Source organism: Ursus maritimus, unplaced genomic scaffold (assembly GCF_017311325.1).
Source record: "Ursus maritimus isolate PB19 unplaced genomic scaffold, ASM1731132v1 scaffold_1, whole genome shotgun sequence".
Taxonomy (NCBI): Eukaryota; Metazoa; Chordata; class Mammalia; order Carnivora; family Ursidae; genus Ursus; species Ursus maritimus.
The window spans coordinates 29,752,734-29,773,925 of record NW_024423343.1 but is presented as its reverse complement, the minus strand read 5'-3'; the positions used below and the strand labels follow the sequence as shown (position 1 = coordinate 29,773,925).

At 38.9% G+C, this 21,192-nt stretch overlaps 1 protein-coding gene across 6 annotated transcripts in view; it reads left to right on the top strand.

The window, feature by feature from the left end:
* PARD3B (par-3 family cell polarity regulator beta) overlaps window positions 1-21,192 on the top strand; it is a 978,033-nt gene that overhangs the window by 803,411 nt on the left and 153,430 nt on the right. For all 6 annotated transcript variants that reach the window (XM_040641719.1, XM_008687551.2, XM_040641729.1 and 3 more), the window contains one exon: window positions 18,111-18,413. In XM_040641719.1, coding sequence (XP_040497653.1) covers window positions 18,111-18,413 — 303 coding nt within the window. The remainder of the gene's footprint in view (window positions 1-18,110; window positions 18,414-21,192) is intronic.

Genomic DNA, 21,192 nt, shown 5'->3' with positions numbered 1-21,192 from the left:
ACTAGCTGGAGCCCGAAGAAAGATCTAAATCTCAGGTATAAATGAGGGCATTGAAGCATTTTCCCCCACATTTTAAAACCCAGACCACGATAGTACCTTGCTAACCACAATAAGAAATGCCAATCCCTGACTTCTCCCAACACTTTACAGACACTTCGGCAGTTTGGGGTTCCCTTAAAAGGTAAACCAAGCCTCTTTACAATGGTAAGAGATTTTCTTTCTTTTTTTTTTTATGATTTTGTTTATTTTAGAGAGGGCGAGCACGAGCGGGGAGAGAGGCAGAGAGAGAGAATCTCAAGCAGACTCCACTTTGAGCGCAGAACCTGAAGCTGGGCTCGATCCCATGACCCTGAGATCAGGACCTGAGCTGAAATCAAGAGTTGGATGCTCAACGAACTGAGCCACCCAGTCACCCCTAGATTTTCTATATTAATTATAGATAAAACCTGGAGCAAAGGATTCCCTGTGGACCAAGAAGGAAGGAGGCAGTCAAGAGTGGAATGCTGTGGTCAGAGCTGAGAATGAACACTCAAAAGAATATGTGTGGCATAATGTCTGTTGGTCTCTGTGGAGGGACAGATGAGAACAGGTCAAACCTTAAAGTCCCATGAACAAGTACCCATTGCCTATCATATCAGATAAAAATCCCTCACTGTAATTCTCAAGACCACGTGTATGTGGCACATGCCTCTTTAAAGAGCCTCTCTCAGAGCCCCATACATCCAGGTTGGAAGCAGTGGTTATGGTTGCACATTTCTCCTCAACACCCTGGAGAAGGAAGGGAGTCATTCCTAGTAGTTTAAGACGTCTTGTTATGGAATTGCCCGAAGGTCTTTGGAAGAATCACCATAAGCAGTGGTGCCGCCTCCATGAGCTTGTCAAACCTCTGATGGCTGCGTGGTGCTGTTCATCTCGGATGGTTGGTTGGTTTTTTCCGCACTCTGTCCTTAACATGTATATGGGGGAAGATCAGAGGACAGGGTTGCTCCTGGCACCAGTTCATCTCAGGCCTGTCCCTTCTGATGGTGGGAGGAGGTCTTAGTTTGCAGACCTGATGGTCCTTATACCTGGTGTTCAAGTGCCCCCTGGCCTTTTCATGTACCTAGCACGGTTCTTAGTATCTGCTGAATACTCAGTAATGTCGGAACCAAAGAAACCAAACTGACTGACAGGCCCCATTTTTTGGCATGTATCTGGACTTTTGAGAATATTCTACAGTTTCTCTAGGACAAAGTCACATCTTAAAAAGCTAAAAATGGCAAACACTGCAGAAAATACAGTGGCTGCATAAAATATTTTTACTAGGGGGCCTGGGTGGCTCAGTCAGTGAAGCGTCTGCCTTTAGCTCAGATCATGATCCTGGGGTCTTGGGATCAAGCCTCACATTGGGCTCCCTTCTCAGAGGAGAGAGGAGACTGCTTCTCCTGCTCCCTCTGCAGCTCCCCCTGCTTGTTCTCTCTCTCTCTTTCAAATAAAATCTTTTAAAAATATATTTTTTTAACCTGTTTTAAGTGTCTTGTATAAACAGGATAAGAAGCAAAAGACTATATTTTTGGCTTCTTTCAAAACTCTCCGTCATTCAGGGATCATGACTTTTCAGAATAAGAGTGCCTCTCCCAGGGCCACCGGGGTGGCACAGCGGTTAAGCGTCTGCCTTCGACTCAGGGCGTGATCCCGGCGTTCTGGGATCGAGCCCCACATCAGGCTCCTCCGCTAGGAGCCTGCTTCTTCCTCTCCCACTCCCCCTGCTTGTGTTCCCTCTCTCGCTGGCTGTCTCTACCTCTGTCAAATAAATAAATAAAATCTTAAAAAAAAAAAAAAGAGTGCCCCTCCCATGTTGGCTGGATAGAGACATTAGGTACAGAGCATGTGCTCATCCTTGTCTGAGATATAATCATGGCTCCAAACCTAAAATGGCTTTCCCAAGCCCAGTGGGGTCAGTAGTACTTTTAGAGCTCTTCATAAGCCCAGAGTTGTTTTAAAGATGCTGCTCGAGCTGGGGGTGGGCATTCACAGCCTTGAGGAATCTGGCACTCGTGACTGAGAAAACAGAGGAAATGGGGCAGCATCTGCCTTGTGGATGGCCATGTTCCCCGTGTTTCAGCACATTTTTATTATGAGCAAGCTTTTAGAGACAGAGATCAAAGACATGTCCAGGAGAGCACTGGCCAGGTGTGAAGTTCCAGGTGACGAAAGGGAAGGAAAAGAAGAGTTTGATGGGAAAGGAAAGGAAATGTTGCTTGTTTCCTTTTATTCTCTGTATTTGTCCTGTTTCCTCTCCAGGAAGTGTACGTAGATTTACAATAGCCCCAAGCAGTCAACATTAGGGATTTATCTTCATTCTTTTCTGCATGATGGCAACCACCACCATGTCAAAGGCCAGTCATTTATTTTTGCAGGTATCACCCCTGGCAGTCCCGAGGACTGATAAGTGCTATATTCCTGATCATCATAATACAGAAAACCTACTTTCCCTTCTGCTTCCCACAGCGCTACAAATAGGGGACACATATGAACTGAAGAATAAATCAGGCTAGTTTTTGCTACATACGCATGCCAGTAACAATGAGAATCAAGAGTAAGAATCAAGTATATCGACAAATCATGAACTTTATCCAACCAGCAGAGCCCACTCAAAGGCAGATTCTCATAGCTCTTTCTTCAGTGTTAGTTTGGTCCAGCAATCTGGGGGATCGCTTAATGTCTTCACTGCCTAATGACACCATTTGTAGGGACACTGTCTAGAATTGCTCTAAGGGAACCATTATCAGAGAAGATAGTAAGCACTGTGTCATTTGTCCCCCTCCCCCAACACTTCTTTGGGGCTAATTTCCCAATGAAACCTAAAGACGTTTACTAAGCATTTCTGAGAAATTTGTTCACATTACAAGAATACAAATTACAGGAACCCAATACATTAGCAATAGAGAAAGTTTAATGGGTCTGGGAAAGGTATAAATTTAGGGTAAATGTAAATTGCAATAATAGGAGAGTCTTCACTGAGCGGCAAGTCTCTTGAAATGGTAGTATTCAGTAGTGGGAAGGTATGACAGAGTCTTGCCACTTTGATGTTGTAAAAAATGTAACTGATAAGTAGGAATTGAAAATGACTGCCATGATTTTACAATATGAAAAATACTCCATGTCAAATAGGTAAGAACCGTTTGATATGGGAAACTTGGTTTGTTCAGGGCCATGTAGGATATAGAAGTCTTTTCCGTGGTCATCCCACCTGGACAAAGAACCAGTTAACCTCTCAGGGAGCTCCAGAATTAGGATGTTCTGAGACCACACCTGACTCTCATAGGCTTCCCAAACCTCAGTGCTTCGACCTGCTTTAATGAACATCAGCATGCCCTTTGCCTACTGACATTTGGCAAACCCTGGGCACAAACTCATGCATAATATTCAGGCACGACAGCCACAAGGCATAGCATCATTTGGTTCTGCAAACTATGAGGGACTCGGTGTGGTGTGTGTGTGTATGTGTGTGTGCACGCAAACAGAAAAACATGATGAAAAAGTCTACTTAAAAGATTCAATTAAGAGCATTAAAGAATTTGCATGTCAGTATTGTAGAATATAAAATTTGTTCTACAGAAATTTATTTATTTATTCATTCATTCATTCATTACAAGAGAAATGATAAATTATCCCATCCATCTGGTTCCCTTACCACATCAGATCTGGTCAAATCTGACAAGAAAAATGGACAGGACCAAAGAAGTTCGTTTCGAAAATGTTACAGGTGCCCAGGCAGGAATGAGAAAGTGGTGAAAAATATGAACACAGTTAAAACAGTTTTGTTGAAAAATGAAACATCGATCACAGGGGCTGCATATAATTCTGTATTGGCTGGTGAGAAGAAGAGTAATAATAATAATAATAGCAATAATAAGCTGTAATTGCTCTTGGCCAGGTACACTGGTGGCTTTGAAACAGCATTCATAAGGAGAAGCTGAAGAAACTGGGCCTGGTCATTGGAACAAAGGATAATTGTAGTGACCTAATTGCAGCTTCCATTGTAAGAGCAGGAATGATAGCAGGACAAATTATCTCCACTGTCAAAAACGATAGCTGTACAGCAGGTAGTTTATAATCTCTTTTAAATGGTACTACTTCTTCTACTCCAGAGCTCTCCCCTGAAAAACCTTCTCTGACCCCGACTACTGTCACCACTATAGGTAGCAAACCTCCTCTTCTGCTCTCTATTCATCTCTGTCTCTGTTGTTTGGGTTCACACGGCAGCAGCAAAGAGCATGTCCGTGCCTACAGCTCCCCAGCGCGAGTCGGGTCCGCCAGCACTGCACCGTTGATGCATTCTGCATGAGACAAATCGAGCAGGAAACAATATGCAAAAGTAACCGTATTGAATAAAGGTTGTGAGGGTAAAGTATAAAGTATGAAATACTGATCAGTAATGTTGGAGTGGACTCATGAAAGGCAAATGACAAGCTCACGAAGAGACATGCGACCTATGTCACAGAGAAAAGTGCTAATATCACTACTATACAAAGGTCTTCAAAAAACTGAGGGGAAAAAATGACAATCTGATAGGAAAATCAGCAAAAGATATGGACAGCTCATAGAAGAGGAAATGAAAATGGCCCTTAAACGTAGGAAAAGACACTCAGCCTCACGCAAGAAGAGAAAGGCTAATTAAAATTTCACTGAACCATCACTTCTCACCTACGTTTATCAGATATCCCAAAGTTCGACAGTGTGTTCTGTGGGTGACATGGTGGAGGAAGACATCCTCCCACATTGCAAGTGGTAATGCAAAGAGAACAAACGTGGAAGGAAATTTGTCATCATCTGGGAATCATCTGTGAGTTTCTCTTTGAGCCCGCAATCCTGCTTCTGTGAATTCATCCTAAAGTGGCAGTAGCAAAAAATATAGACTTACTTTTGCATAAGATTTGTCATTATGGCATTATTTCTAATGGTGACAGATTGGAAATACCCAAATATTCAATAATATGGGACTCACTAGAGAAACAGAAGCATATCCACATAGTACACTATTATGAAACTTTTTTTTTTTAAATAAGAAAGATCTCTGTTCACTAATATGGAGTTGTCTTTTGAATATTGCTGTAGGAAAAAGCAAAATGTAGGGGAAAATATGTGAAAAAGAAGGAACACAGGTACATAATCATGTTTGGTCTCATTTGAAAAAGTAAGTAAAGTTATATTGCTTAGGATAAAGACTATTGAAAGCTATGTAACCGTATGTTGTATATAGTTGAATTTGGAAATGTAAATGTTTTACATATTTAACAAATGAAATCAAAAGAAAAAGAAAAAGCAATAACTAAAAATTGAGAACAAACCAGAACAGCCTAACTGTAAAACAAACTGACTGCCTAGTGGACTCAGGAAAAAGAATTTTAAAAATGTTAGAATACAGCATTTTGACTCTACCTATATAGGGGGATATGTTCTAACAAGACATGGAGCTATTAACATCTTTAACTTCATGCAATGGTCTTTCAGTAATATTGGCATTATTTTAAGACAGTGTATTTAAAATTATATATGCAATAACACAAATAATTTTTGTCAGTGGTATTAAGAGTCAAGATTTTGCATTTAAAGAAAACAAACAAATGTAAACTTTTAAAAGTTAAGTAGAGATTCCATAATGTTAAATTTGAATTGGAAAGAGAAGCATGAACTTGCGGGTTTTGTTTTTTTTTTAAGATGTATTTCCTAACTCTATCCATAGAAAAGGCATGGAAGCAACAATAACCCAATGGCAGTGAGCTTCCTGGAGCCCAGGTTGTGTGCTCTGAATATCATTTCCCACTAGACAAGGGTTCCTGGGTGAAATAGCTGCTTCCAAGATAGGAACACGAGATACTCAACATGAAACTCAGACAGCTTATTTGTCAAAAAGCAAAGAAACTATCAAAGACAATTAGGTCAAGTCAAAAGGACAAAGGAGCCAACAGAAAGCAGTTTCCAGTGACTAAATACGGGACAGTGTGTGCAAGAAAAAGAGTAAGGAATGCAATTGATTGAAAGCCCCAAGTATGTATATTTTTTAAAAATATGAGTTCGTGGGTGGCCCTGTTGGTTAAGTGTCTGAATCAATTTTAGCTCAGGTCATGATCTCAGGTTCATGAGATCGGGCCCCAGATCAGGGTCCACACTGAGCGTGCAGCCAGCTTAGGATTCTCTCTCCCATTGCCCCTCCCCTCTACGCACGCATGCTAGCTCTCTCTCTCTCAAAAAAAAAAAAAAAAAATTAAAAATTAAAAAAAAATACACATGAGTTCATAATGATACTCACAACGTTTCATTTCCCCCAAAAAGATGTCTAATAAATCATTGGTCGTCATTGAAATTACTAGGGCACTAACTCCCTAGTCTGAAAAATCAGCAAATAAAAAGAATTAAGAATTTATTCTGCCTTCCCCGTACTGTGTAATTCAGGGTAATCAAACTTCAGTACGAGGTCACCTTTACAGGCTCCCAGTGGACACAGCTTTGGGGGGACCAACTCTCAACCCACCACAGTACTCTTTCCCACCAAATGTTGAACCTGAAACTAAGTCTTCAGGGACAGTGTCCAATACAATAGCCACAGTCACATGTATTATTTATATTTAAATGAATTAAAATTAAAAATGTGTACCCTCATCACCCTAGCCACATTTCGAGTGCTCAGTGACCACATGCAGCTGCTGTGTTGAACAGCACACATAGAGAACATTTCCATCATCACAGAAATACCTACTGGGCACAGCTGCTCTGGAACTATTTTTCATAAGCAGGAAATATGGGGAGTGGAAGAATAAGTGTAATCACACCACAAAGAAGCAAACAAATCCAGCATGTGGGACCACCTACAGGACAATTGGCCTGGTTTCTGCAACAATTCAGGGGCATGGAACAATTAAAAAGCAAAAAAGCAAAAAGAGTACAGTTCTGTGCAGGAAATGAGACTTAAGAGACATAACCAAATGTAATGTGTGGGTAGTTTTTGGAGCCCGATCCAAATAAATCCATTGAAAAAGGGGCATGTTTTAGGCACTTGGGGAGATTAGTTTATGAACTAGGTATTTAGGTGACATTAAGGAATATCATTAATTTTTAAGTGGATAGTTATATAATCGTGATTTTTTTGTGATATGTTTTCTGAAGTATATAGAGAATAAACGACTAGGCTTTGCTTTCAAAATACTTAGCAAAAAAATTTTTTTAAAGAAAAATTAGATGAAAACAGTGGCAACATCTTTAATTATTGAACACAGAACCAGATAATAGGTCTATGGAGGTTCATTGTACTACAGTCTGTACTTTGGGGCATCTGAAAGCTTTCACTGTATAATTTTTAAAAATGTGATCATGTTTAGATTATTTATACTTAATATAAATGAAAGAAACATTGAAGTCAGGCACCCGGGTGGAATTCAAGAATCCAATTCCTGCCGCTTAATACATGCACGGTCTCTAACAAAACACCTGACCCTTCTGAACATCGGTTTCCTCCTCTCTAAAATGGAGACTTGTGTGCCTTGTGAGAAGTGACTTCTGTAACTGCGGGAAAATTCATCCCAAATACTACTCGTTTCTGTTCTTCCTGACGCATGGATGAAATACTAGATTGGCTCTGGTGTGTAGTATAACCTCCCTGATTTGGAGTGTTGGAAAGGCAGTCTTCATGACAGGATTTTTTTTAAATTCAGCTTTATTTTTAGCTTTTAGATCCAACCAGTTCTACCGTGTCCACAGCTCCGCCTTCACCCACACTACCGTCTCTCCCCTGGGTTATTTTGATAGCCCGCAACTGGTCTTCATGGCTCTTTTCTTGCCCGGCACCCCCACCACCTTCTCACTTACAGCACTCAAAGAGATTCCTTTCATGTGTAAGTCAGATCAGATCACTTCATTGCTTAAAACCTCCCATTAGGGGCACCTGGGTGGCACAGCGGTTAAGCGTCTGCCTTCGGCCCAGGGCCTGATCCCGGCGTTACAGGATCAAGCCCCACATCAGGCTCCTCCGCTATGAGCCTGCTCTTCCTCTCCCACTCCCCCTGCTGTGTTCCCTATCTCGCTGGCTGTCTCTATCTCTGTTAAATAAATAGATAAAATCTTAAAAAATAAAAATTAAAAAAAAAACCTCCCATTGGCTTCCCACCTTGCTGAGGGTAAAAACCAAAATCTTTAGCATGGACCCCGAGGCCCTACATGAGCTAGGCCCTCACTTCCTCTCTGGCCCTCTGACTTCTCACGCCTTCACACTGGCCTCCTTGCTGTTTTTGGCACTTGCCTCCCTCAGGGCCTTTGTACTTGCTATCCGCTGCCTGAAATACACTTCCCCAGTTATCTGCACACATTTTACTCTCCTCCTCAGGCCTTTAATTAATATTCCCACATATTACCTTACCGTATATTTAGAAGTGTAACCCTCCCACTCTACCCCAATGCTCCTAGGACCTTTGCCTCTTCTATAGGCAAAGTCCTCTCTAGGGCATCCTGCCATCTGACATTATTTCTTATTTTACCTAATTCGTTGTCTGTTTCTGCCTCCCGACTAGAGTATGAATTCTACAAAGGCAAGGATTTCTACTCACTGCTCAATCTCAGCATCGAGATCAAAACCTCAAACATGTAGGTGCCCGACAGATGTATTGAATGATGAATGCAGAAACTTGTAATAGACTTAAAACAAGTTGTCTGGTCTTTAGAGGATGTGTTTATGGATCAATAAGAATAATATGTACTTATCAAAATCAATAGCTGCCTTATAAATTGGTACTTCAGAAGTGTTCAAATTGCTTGAAAAGAGGATATATTTCCTTAAGCAATTAAAATATTTTCCCAGCAATCACACCCATTGTCTTAATTTGTTATGATAACAATTACGTTTAGGTAATGTATTTTAAAAGGAAAGAATGATATGTAAGGAAACTTAGAATTGACCGCTCCCAATTTGTTAGATTCCATCACGTGTATTTTAAAAGGTATAAATAGCGTCACTGGCATTTTTTGCTTTAATTTTTGTTTTCTGTTTCAAGTTTTTTTTTTAATTGAAGTATAATTTGCATGCAGTGAAATATTTAGGTCTCATAGAAACAGAAGAATATATTCTATTTTGATGAATCTGTATCAAGATACAGAATATTTCTAACACCCAAGACTCTTTCCCATTCTCATCCCCCTGCCTTTCCCCATTCAGTACACCCTCCACTCCAGGAAGTAACCCATCTTATTTCTATCACCACCGGATTGTTTTGCCTGATCTAGAATTTCTTCTAATTTGAATCATGTAGTAAGTTTGTGTGTGTGTGTGTGTGTGTGTGTGTGTTCAGCTTCTCACTGAGCATGGTAATTTTGAGATTCACCCCTGTTGTTATTACAGTAGCTTATTTTTTTGTCGGTGTTGCTGATTTATATTCTGTTGTATGACTACACCATTGTTTGGTTATCCATTCTCCTGCTGATGGACATCGTATTTCCATTTCTTGCTATGATGAATAAGGCTGCTACCAAACATTCTTCAAGGATTTTTGTGGGCCTCTGTTGTTGTTTCTCTTGTGTAAGTATCTGAGAGGTGAATTGTTAGGTCATAGCTTTGGTACATGTCTAGTTTTATAAGGAGCTCCCAGACCTTTTTCCCAAAGGGATCGTGTGATCTAATATTTCCAGCAGCAGTGTCTGAAAGTTCTGGGTGCTCCCCATCTTTTCCAGTGTTTGCTTTTGTCATTCTTTTTCATTTTGATAAGGGTACCTCATTGTGGTTTTAATTTGCATTTCCCTGATGACTTGTAATGTCCAGAATGTTTTTATTTGCTTATTGGGCATTTCTAGATTTTCCCTTGTAAAGTATCTGTTTAAATCTTTTGCCCAGTTCTAATTGGGTCATTTTTCTTTTTGTTACTAAGTTGCAAGGATTTTTTTAGTATTTTTCATACAAATTCTTCATTCGGTGTGTGTGTTACAAATGTTTTCTCTCATTGGCCTGTCATTTTTTTATGCTTTTTAATGAGAAGGTTTTAATTTTGGTGAAGTTCAGCTTAATAATTTTTTCTTTTATGATCCATGCTTTCTGTGTCCTGTCTAGAAACTATTTGCCTACCCCAAGCCTAAGGATAGTCTCCTTTATTTTGTTCTAGTAGCATTATTGTTGTAGACTTTATGTCCAGGCCTTTCATCTTGAATTGATTTTTGTTATGGTGTAATGTAAGAACCAAAGTTCTTGTTTCCCTTGTGGATTTCCCGTATGTATTTTCCAGCACCACTTGTTGAAGAGATTCTTTCTTCTAAACCGAAATGTTTTGGTATGTTTATTATAAATCACTTCACCAAATATGTGTAGGTATATTACTGGACCCTGTCTTCTATTCCATTCATTTACTTGTCTAGTCTTTGCCTTGATTATTGAAGATTTATAGTAAGTCTTTTTTTTTTAAGATTTTTATTTATTTATTTAACAGAGATAGAGATAGCCAGCGAGAGAGGGAACACAAGCAGGGGGAGTGGGAGAGGAAGAAGCAGACTCATAGCAGAGGAGCCTGATGTGGGGCTCGATCCCATAACGCCGGGATCACGCCCTGAGCTGAAGCCAGACGCTTAACGACTGCGCCACCCAGGCACCCCTATAGTAAGTCTTAAAGCCAGTAGTGTAAATCTTCCAACTTTATTCTTATTGTTCAAAATTATTTTAGCTATTCTTTGCCCTTCACTTTCCAAATCAATTTTAAAATCACATTTGCTAATTTTGGGAAAATAAACCTGATAGGAGTTTGATTGGAATGGCATTGATCTGTTCATTTGGTTGAGTTGACATCTTGTAATATTGATTTTTCTGATCCATGAGCAAGCTAGAACTCTCCATTTATTTAGATCTTTAACTTCTCTCAGGAGAATTTTATTGTCTTCAGGGTAGAGGATGAGTACATCTTTTGTTAAATTTATTCTTAAGCTTCTAATGTTCTTTAATCCTATTTTAAATGGTATCATTCTCTTGATTTTGTGGTCTAACCATTCACTGCTAGTACACAGAAATACAATTAACTTTTCTATGTGCAACTTCTATCCTACGACATTAATAATAAAAACTATAATTCAAGACTATTGCCCTCTTGAAACAAATATACTTAATTTGTTTATCAAAAGTGTTATCAACCCAGAATAAATTTTCTAAGTAAGATTCCTGGACTTTAAAGAAAAGAATTTGACGAGATAAGCAAAAAGAGTAAGTTACTGTAAGTAATTTATAAGAAATAAAATTAGATTATCACCCAGCTTTTCAAAAGCAACATTTTGTCATAAGAAAATAGTGTCACATATTTTAAATATCCAAGGGGAAAGGTGGATAATTTTATATTCAGCAAAAGTGGCTGTCAAGTATAACAGGCATACTGTTATCAACCGAAGAAACACTGTCCCGTGAATTCTTCCCAAGGAATCTCGTAGATGACTGCATATGCATTGACATTAGGACTGTTGGTCTTTATTAAATATATATTTATTTTATTTTAATATATTAAATATATAGCTACTTGTAGCACTCAGATTAAATGTGAAATGAACTGAATTCTAGCATGTAGCTGCTATATGCTTTAACAATGTAGGTACAATACGACTTCAAAAATGGAGGGATGACAGAGCATATGAATAGAGGAGTTTAACTCTTTATAATAATCATTTTGTTAGTGGTAGTATTTGGCATTGCTATTGTAAAGCTGTTGTCTATGTAATACAGAGTAGAGCAAGTTGTAATTGTAGGATATTTACTTCTAGCGTTCCCTGTGTCTTGAAGAGCAGGATTCTTAATGTGGAAGAAAGGAGCTATGTATTAATATAGAAATATAGATGCAGTTGCAATGGAGAGAGACCCCCTGGAGACTTTCTGGGGTATCCTGCAGAGGTCTCTTTCTTGACCTCCATGATAGTTACAGACATGTTTGGTTTATAACAGCTCTTGGACCCACAGATTTGTTTTGCATGAATTTCTATATCTTTGTTTCTTTTTATAATGAAAGGGTAAACAAACAAATGAAAAAGGTACAACAAAATTTTAAATATTAAATTCATCTTACATAAACCTTACAGAAATTTGCCAATAACTTTTACTAAATGTGTTCCTTTTGCGGGGGAAGCTGCAGATGGATGACTCAAACCATTCTGTTCTACCGCGTCAGACTTGCACCCCAGCATTAAGTAAATCATGCACTCCCATGCCCCTTAGCTTGTGTCCCTCCTTCCGACTGGAGAGCCTCATAGCATTTCTGCATCTCTTCCATCCTTCTGGAACAAGGTGGACAAGTTCCTTCAAAACCCAGTACAAGTGGCACCACCTTCATGATTCTTCCTCAGTAGCTCTAGGTTGAATTGACTCTGACCCTTTGTACAGCTGGTATCTTTGTCTTCCCATTGAATTGCTGTTACGTGTTTCTATCCCCCTAATAGTGAGTCAGGGACTGAGAATTTTTCTTTTTTTATTTCTACTATACAATATAATATCAATATGAGTGAATAAATCAATCAGCCAGAATTAAAAGAAAGAAAACTCACATGACCCTCAAGGAGCTTATAGTCTAGTTCTGGAAGCAGAGTGTCTAGAAATAAATCAAAAATGTTTTTATGTAATTTGCAAAGTAATAGATTAATGGAGAATTTACTGAATACATGGGTTGAAGACGAGAATTGTTGAGATCAATATGGAGCTGTAAAAGAGTTTAAAATGCATTTTAAATGAGTAAAGTTGAATCTTTATTCTAGAAAAAACTAGTCAAATATTTGATTAATGGAGAATGGGTACTCGAGGCAAAAGCAGTTGTTTTGAAAGGGACCAAGCAAATGTTCAATGAACAGTAATTTGAAGAAAATTGTCACAACTGAGTTGATAATGGAATCATGAAAAATCAGGTTTCCAAGACAAAGGCTGCCTGCTATTGCCTGTTTAATTTTTTTTAAAGTTTTGATTCACTGTAATAGTCAATATGTAGATGTAAGGGACTTTTTTATATTTTTGAAATTTTTAAAATTATCCTAAAAATATATGATCTAAAAATTTAAATAGTGTACCTCTAATTCCACTTTCCAGAGGTGATCACTGTTATGAATTCTTTTGTATCCTTCCGGACATTTTCTATGCATATGCAAGAATATGTAATACATCATACAAATATCTATATCTATCTCGGCCCGTATGTGTATCTTATTTCCTTTTAGTATGGGAATAGGATGACTGTATTTTATAGCTGTACCACATGTCTTTCCAAGTCCCCTATTACTGTACAATTAGGGTGTTCCTCATTTTTTCACTATTTCAATATCATATAATACGGGTTTTTTTAATCATATCTGAGATTCTTTAGTTACAATAAAGACATTTAGTCCATTTTCATTTATTGTCATAAAAGATAAATGTAGTCATCTGATTTTATCTGTTTATTTTTTTAAAGATTTTATTTGTTTATTTAAAGATTTTATTTGTTTATTTGAGAGAGAGAGAGAGAGTGCAGGGAAAGGGGCAAAGGGAGAGGGAGAGAAAGAATCCCAAGCCAGACTCCCCTAGAAACACAGGGCTCAAGCTCACAACCCTGAGATTATGACCTGAGCCAAAATCCAGCTTAACTGACTGAGCCGCCCAGGCACCCCCTGTTTTCTATTTTCTATATAAAACTCTATTGGAGTTTTATTTCATACATTTCTCTTCCAAAAATTTGTTGTTTTAGTAGCGTTTTGGTAGTAATATTTAATATACTCTACCCTCTGTTTACTAATTTATCAACTTTCAACGGTCACTACCGATGCCTGCTCTAAAAAGTGAGGAAATGAATACAACTGAATGTTAACACTTTCTTCTACACTTCCTGATTGGTTTCTGATTTGCAGTAATGATTAATATTTTTATATTGTCAGAGTTTATCATATTTCTGTTTTTCCATAATTATTTGCTACAAATGTTTAACCTTTAACCTAAAGTTAAGGTACTGCTCACCTTCACACCTGTCATTCCACAGCCTTATCAAGTTGAATTCCTCATTTTGATTCAATTTTTGGTTGACTGCTTTTAATTGTTAAGTAGTTTTTCACAGTGGGTCAACGAGCTCTATGCCCTTGAAATGTTTGAGAATGTTCTTCTTTTGGCTTTATTTATGTTTGAGGCTAGCCTGAATTTGCCTGAATTTTTAGATGACTTGATTTTCCGCCTTCTTGAAACCATACTTATGCATACTATGTGCAATAACCCCTCATATTTTTCTCTTTTATTGTATTTAATTTTTCAAATGCTTGTTATGACCCACTAAATTAATTTCAAGTTATATAGTGTTTTAAAAAAATTTTTTTTAATCTCTGTTAGAGGACATGGAGGATGTAGAGATCTAAGGTCACCAGCAATTTCACTTCCATATGTTCTTTCAGAATATCTTCCTGCCACATCTGCTGGGTACACACCCTAGGGGCTTGTTTTCCATGGCCTTCCATTTTGGGAGCGCAGATCAAGCTGAAAGAGATCAGCTTGCTTAGTGAAGCCTCTTAGATTATTGGTTTTATTTTGATGAGTTTGTGTTTGTTTATCTCTGCTCTGCTAATTCTGCCTTTCAGCTACAAAATTGGTTGGCGCTTCTTCTCTCTTTTCTCCTTTTACTCCATGAGGTTTCTTCAGCATAGGAGGAAATATATCTCTTAGAGGAAATATCTCTCTTCTGGCTCCGCCTCTCCTCCAGTCTTAAATTGGAACCTCACAAGGATTTACCCCACAGTTACGAAGGATCCTAAACCTGCCTTCAAACTATCGTTTTCTAAATCGTTTATTTTCTGTACTCTTGATCTTTCTTTCAATGAAATGTATACCCTGCTAGAGACGTCGGCATGTATCAACTCTTGATGAACTCCCCCTTTTGGGCTGAGTCCAAATTTCTTTGCATGGTGTAAGATTCATGGTTATTTTCTAATTCCATTGTAGGTGGAATTTTGTCTTCCCAATTCCTCAGTTGTTTGTACATTTAGAGTTTAAAGGAGGAAGTACAGTAACCATACTCTTACCCCATCATTTACTATAATCTCTTGTTAGAGATCCTTGATCTGACAGAGAGATGATATAAATGTTCTTTGGGGAAGATTATCCAGCAGCCTTTTAAGGTATAGATTAAGGTGGCACAAGGTGACATACCAAAAAATATTAGAATAGTCTAAGCCAGCACTGTCCAATAGAACTTTCTGTAATGATAGAATTAGTCTATATCTGCATTGTCTGATATAGTGACCACTAAATCACAAGCCACGTGTAGCTATTGAGCATTTGAAATGTCATTTGTGACACTGAGAAGCTGAATTTTACATTTTATTTAACTGTAATTAATTCTAATTTAAATGTATACAGCATCATGTGGCTAGTGGCCACCGTATTGGACAGTGCACCGCTGGGCAATATAAAACCTGAATACTAGAGTTTGTCTAAAGAAATGGAAATAAAAGAGGATATCCAAGAGTTATAATGGGAAAAAAGAAACCACAGTGCTTTTGTAAGGAAAGAGAGAGAAGAAATGTAAACAATTCAGAAACACTGTGCTGGGGAGAATGGGGAAGCTGGTGGTACCATCCAATAAAAAAGATATATTATCAAGAGCTATTTTGAAAAAATAGATACTTTAACAGGTTGAGTTCCCAGTGATAAGAAGACCTCGAAGTGGAAAGGCCTCTAAACAATTAGAATTCTCACACTGAATTGGGGCAGAAAGAGGTCAGAGCTACCAAAAACAAAACAAAAAAATCTATTTCCTTGACATTTCTCTCCGGAAAGAGTCTCTTTTGCCTCCATACACCCCTTTTCCGATTGCCTTGTCCTCCCCCACATGGAGAGACCCTGATATATAGCATAATAATGACGGTTCAGAGAAATTACTGTTTCACCTACTGAGTGATTAATATGAAATTAGTTACTGAAGCACTCAGTGGTGCAGAGAGGATCAAGGAGAAATTTAGTTTTGTTTTAGAAAGAAAAAAATACAAGATAAAATACTGCTTTGCATACGTGGAGTACTTTTCATCTGAGAATCTTTACATACCCAGCAAGCCTAATTAATGAGAAAACCTCTAAGACAGAGATGTGATGAGATCGGGCGCGCAGCTACCGGTGTTCTGTTTCTGCGACTTTTAAAAAACCAGGCTCGGTGTTTTCTTCTTTCATTAATGCACAAGTGTAGCTTTATGCAGCAGCCACGAGATGTTCATCTTTCTGCTCAATGATTTCTCATGAAGGCATCGCACTGAGGAGGCATAGTAATGACACAGAATTCCACCCCCTGACTTTATTGATGTCCTATGCTCTCTTTGCAATGGAAATCCATCCCTATCATCGTAGTGCAGCGAGCGTTCTCTGATAATCCGGTCTGCACTGTCCCTGAAAGGACTGTTTTGTTGCAGAAGAGAGCAAGTTATCTTCTTTATAAAAAATTATTCAAAACAAACATCCATGAATCTAGGACTAACATGCACCGAAAGGGGACAGGCAGGCCTTCTTAACAGGTACCCTACCGTGTAATCTCCCTTTCATCTTCATTCAAAATCCCCTAGCTCCTCTTTACAAAAATATAAATTCTAATTGCTTATGTGTAGGGTACATGATTTGACTTAGTCAAAGAGATATGCAATAATGTATCCTGGCATTTATTTTCATCTGTTGTGACTTGGGGATAGATGCTGGATTTTTTATCCTATACCTTCTTCTTCATGCTTTTTTCCCCCCTCTTCCCTTCTCTCCACTAAAAAAAAAAAAAAAAAAAAAAAAAAAAAAAAAAACACCATTCTGCCAAAAGAGAAAATACCTTGAAAGATAAAGATGATGGCTTTTAAAGATTTTTACAAAGAGTTTGATGTTCTGTAAAATAAAGCTAGCTGCCCTGTGCAAAAACAGGTGTTTTTGCTTGAAGAGGAGAAGGTACTGAGAGAGTTCAGTGTTTTTTTCTTTTTAATTCATCCAAGCTTTCTATAAATGTGTCCAGGGATGTGCAGGTCTTTCACTTCCAGCCCACGGCCCTCTTGTATTCTCAGAGCCCAGGATTCAGGCTTGTCCCCACCCTCTCCTGAGTTCTTCCTTTCGCTGCCTGAGCCAGCATCACCTGGCTTCTCTCATGGTGCATACATAATGCACCCTGTTTGCCCAGTGATGTAAGGTTACCTTCTTTCCTCATTAGCACGGAACACCTCCTGACACCATCGCATCACCATTGTCCAATAAGATGCCACAGTGACCTTTCCATTTTAACACATAACTGAGAATTTAGGAGAGCTGATCTAACACTTTCCAGATTAAATGTCAAATTCTTAAAATTCAGATGGATTTGGAATCCATGTAGGTGTATTTTCCTGCTCCCATTCCCAGCAGTCTACACAGTACACTGATTAGCACTAGCATTTTGTAATATCACTTAAGGCTTGAGCGCCGTGGAGTTCTGCCAGTAATGTTTAATTCACTTATATGTGCCAATTCATCTCTGTCAGGAGCCTATTAATTTCTTCACTATTTTACTCTGTCCCTAGCCCCTATATAATGAGGCACAATGATCCCCATTTGTGTAACCAAAAAACTTAGAGTCTCTCATAAATTACCTCGGATCCCACTGCTTTCAGAGACCAGAAAGCCTCTGTATTTCTTTTTCATATTTAAATCAATTTTTGCAAGCTCTTTCATTTAAAAGAATACACTAGAACTCTAGGATACCAAATAGTGAAATCATAGCCAAAGAGTGTGATTCTGATGGGCTCTTTAACATGCATCTCTCCCAAGGAAGACTTCCGTATTATCACACCACAGATGTTCCCACGGGCACATCCGTTTGTAGGAAGGGAACATTAATGAAAGTCAGCCCCTGACTCTGCAGTCAGCACAGTCATCGGTGGGCAAGATGTCAAAATACCTACTCCATTGCTATGAGAGTCAAGACCCCATAACAAATAAAGGTCAGAGATATAAAATTAACACCACAGATATGCCGTTGGCATCTCTATATGGCGCGATCTTGGGTTAACGGGAGAGTAACAGCTAAGTGACTGACTAGGAGAAATCAACATAGATTCAGGACAGTCTGTTGTATTACCACATAAAATTCACATATGTCTCTGCTACTGTTCTGCATTTTTTTCAGGATTGGAGCAAAACATCAGGAGCTAAGGGAAAAGCAGGCAAGAGGTCTTATTGAATATGCTACTGGTGCAATTGGATCACTGCATGATATGGATGATGATGAAATGGACCCTAACTATGCCAGAGTGAACCACTTCCGGGAACCATGTGCATCAGCAAGTGTCTATAGGTCACCATCGCCACCTCGGGCTGGACCACTGGGTTACCATCGGGATGGCCGTCCACTGTCTCCGGAGAGAGACCACTTAGAGGGGCTCTATGCCAAGGTCAACAAACCATATCATCCACCGGTGCCAGCTGACAGGTAATATAACTTATTGAAAGACAAATATGGTTTTAATTCGGTAAGTTTCAAGTCATCTCTCCTGCTGAAGCCAATAAAAATATATCCTTTAATCTATTAAAGCTGAAATGAGATAGTTCCCTTGGTAATAGCTAGGCTTTGACCGACCCATAAGGTGTCAGCCATCAAAAATAAAACAAAATGGCCAGTTATAAGGTGGCATGAATGAATGGTAGTCATTGAAGTCATGGTGCAACAGGGAGCAGTTTTTGAAAGGATATTGTGGCAGAGAACTAATGATGAAAACTTTGAAAGGGTATTGTCCTTTCTCCTCCGAGTCCTGCTGCGAAAGACTTATTGAAGATGTCATGACACTGGGAGCTAAGGAGTCAGAGAATGGTGGCTTCTACGTAGGTATAATGGAGCTGGAATTACAGAGGGCTGCACAGGTGCAGAGGACCTTGAAAAGCAAGGTTGGGATTTTGCACTCAAGGAAAATGTGATCCTGTATAGATGTTCATGGATGATCAGAAGTAGAAAAGGAGATAATCGTGGCAATAGGAGTTTGATGAAGTAGAGAAAGATAAGAGGTGACAAGGCCGAGGATCTTTAGGCTTAGCAGCTAAGGAAAGAGATAATAAGACCATCTGTCAGTACAATTGAAGTAGGTAGGGAACAAAATGATTTCATCCCCACCTCCTGCCACAAATAAAATGTCTCAGCTCTTGAAAGGCTGCTATAAGAGAGTTTTAGTCAATATACATTGTTAGGTGACCCCTGGAATTACGCACACAAGGAATGAGTTGACTGACCTTGGCTTAATCTGGCTGTAGCTTGAATTCTGGAGGGAGGAGTTGAGGGGGAAGGGTGGCAGACACAAAGAGCTCTCATTCTAGATGAAAAAAAGACTTGTTTTCCAGATTTCTTTTGGTCCTGACAACCACCCAGTTCCTATTAGTAACCAGCTTTTGTGCGATAGCATGATATATTGCGTATGTTTACCGTTTACATTTCCCCAGCTGGGTGATATTATGCACTTTCAATTAGGTTGGGGAGAGGAAGGGAAATCATGGCATTTTTATGCAGACTGTAAAGTGTAGCTTCACAAGACTGATTACCTTTCAGAGCCTTTCCAATAACCAAGTGGGAAGGAAGGAGCAATTTTTAATCCTTACTGTCAAGCTTCCAGGTTGATAGTATTAAAGAAAGATGGTCAAGTTTTTCTTTGGGATAAAATGAAAATATAAATTCCTATGACTGTGTGAGACGGCCCCAATAACTAAACTGTTAATTCAAACGACTGATTAAGAGTTGGCCTTTTCTTCTAAGCCTTCATTCAGCTAGGGTTGAATTTTTATCATGTAAATGATAATACCACTCATGAGTTTCTTCTGGCCCAGACCAAAGCCAATCTTATTTTCCCTAAATCAGACAGGTCTTCAGAGCAATCCCCTTTGCACGTGCCTGCTGCTAGAATCCCAGCACAGAGGGACTATTTCTATGAACCCCCAAAGCCAGTATTTCCCTGTAGTAATTCCATGGAAATAAACACAATGCATTCTATTAAAAAAAAAGTTCACTGGCCAAATGCATATGGAGAATTCTGGGTTATGCCCCACCGAGCAGGTTTTCTTACTAGAGTCTTCATATCTCCAGTATGCTAACATGCACTGTAAGCCTCTAAAAGGAGCATACAATAATCAGCCCTGTCACTTTCCAAATTTTTGTCACCTAACGCTTATTTTGTTTTTCCAGATCCTATGGTTATTCTTTGGAACATGAGGAGACTCTATCCTAAGCTAACTTTCACCCATGTAGATTTGCCCAGTAAAGAAATTTCTTCAGATAATGTTCACTGTAGCCAGTATAGAATGATATAAAAAAATGTTATTTACTCCCCAGCCCAGACAGATGTATATAAGTGATAGTCTTTCCTCTGTCTCTGACCCCACTGTATTAATAAGTGATCTAAAGCTCTGTCTTCAGTGGAGTTTTAGTCCCTTGTCATATATTTGGATAATAGATCAAAGTATGACTGTATCAGAATTACCTTTATTCTGTTCTTCTCTTTCATTATATCTGAAGCTTGTTCTGCTCCTTCTTCTTTAACTCTTAAAATGAGCAGTTTTTGTCTCGGCACACAATAAGCGCTCCATCATCATCATTGTTGTTATTATTATTCCTGTCCTTTATCATGAAATTCTCAACTCTCCTGGTATGCCTGAACCCAGGTGAGTCTAGGAGGAGTGTTGCTGAGGGCATATCTCACACAGTGTCTATAAGCAGGAACTGTGAGTTCCAAACCTACCTTATGTACAATTAGAGGCATGTCATTCATTTTGTCATCTGTTTGGTCTTTCATTCAGCAAACACTTCTTTGGCACCTACGGTGTTCTAGCTACTGTAGTAAGTTCTAGGGAAGAGACAAAGATCATTAAGAAGTGGCCCCAGTCCAAAGAAAGTTGTATTCTAGTTAGAAGGGGATCAACACATATGGAAACTGATCATTGCAATATAATGTAAACAGAAGAAAATGAAGCTTTTCTAACTCTGCTCGTCAGGAAGGATCTTCAAAAGGAAGCAGCATTTGGACTGGCTCGAGAAGGGTTAGAAAATAGTGACCAGATCTGGTAGAAAAATTGTTTTCCTTACAGAATAATTAGCATAGATAAGGATAAAGTGGGCTGAAACAGCATGCCATGTTAGGGAAGCTCTGAAGCATCCAGAACATAGAGTGTGGATGGGAAAGAAAAAACTAGGAATAGGAAATGTGTCTGGAAAGCAGGTTAGAGCCATATTA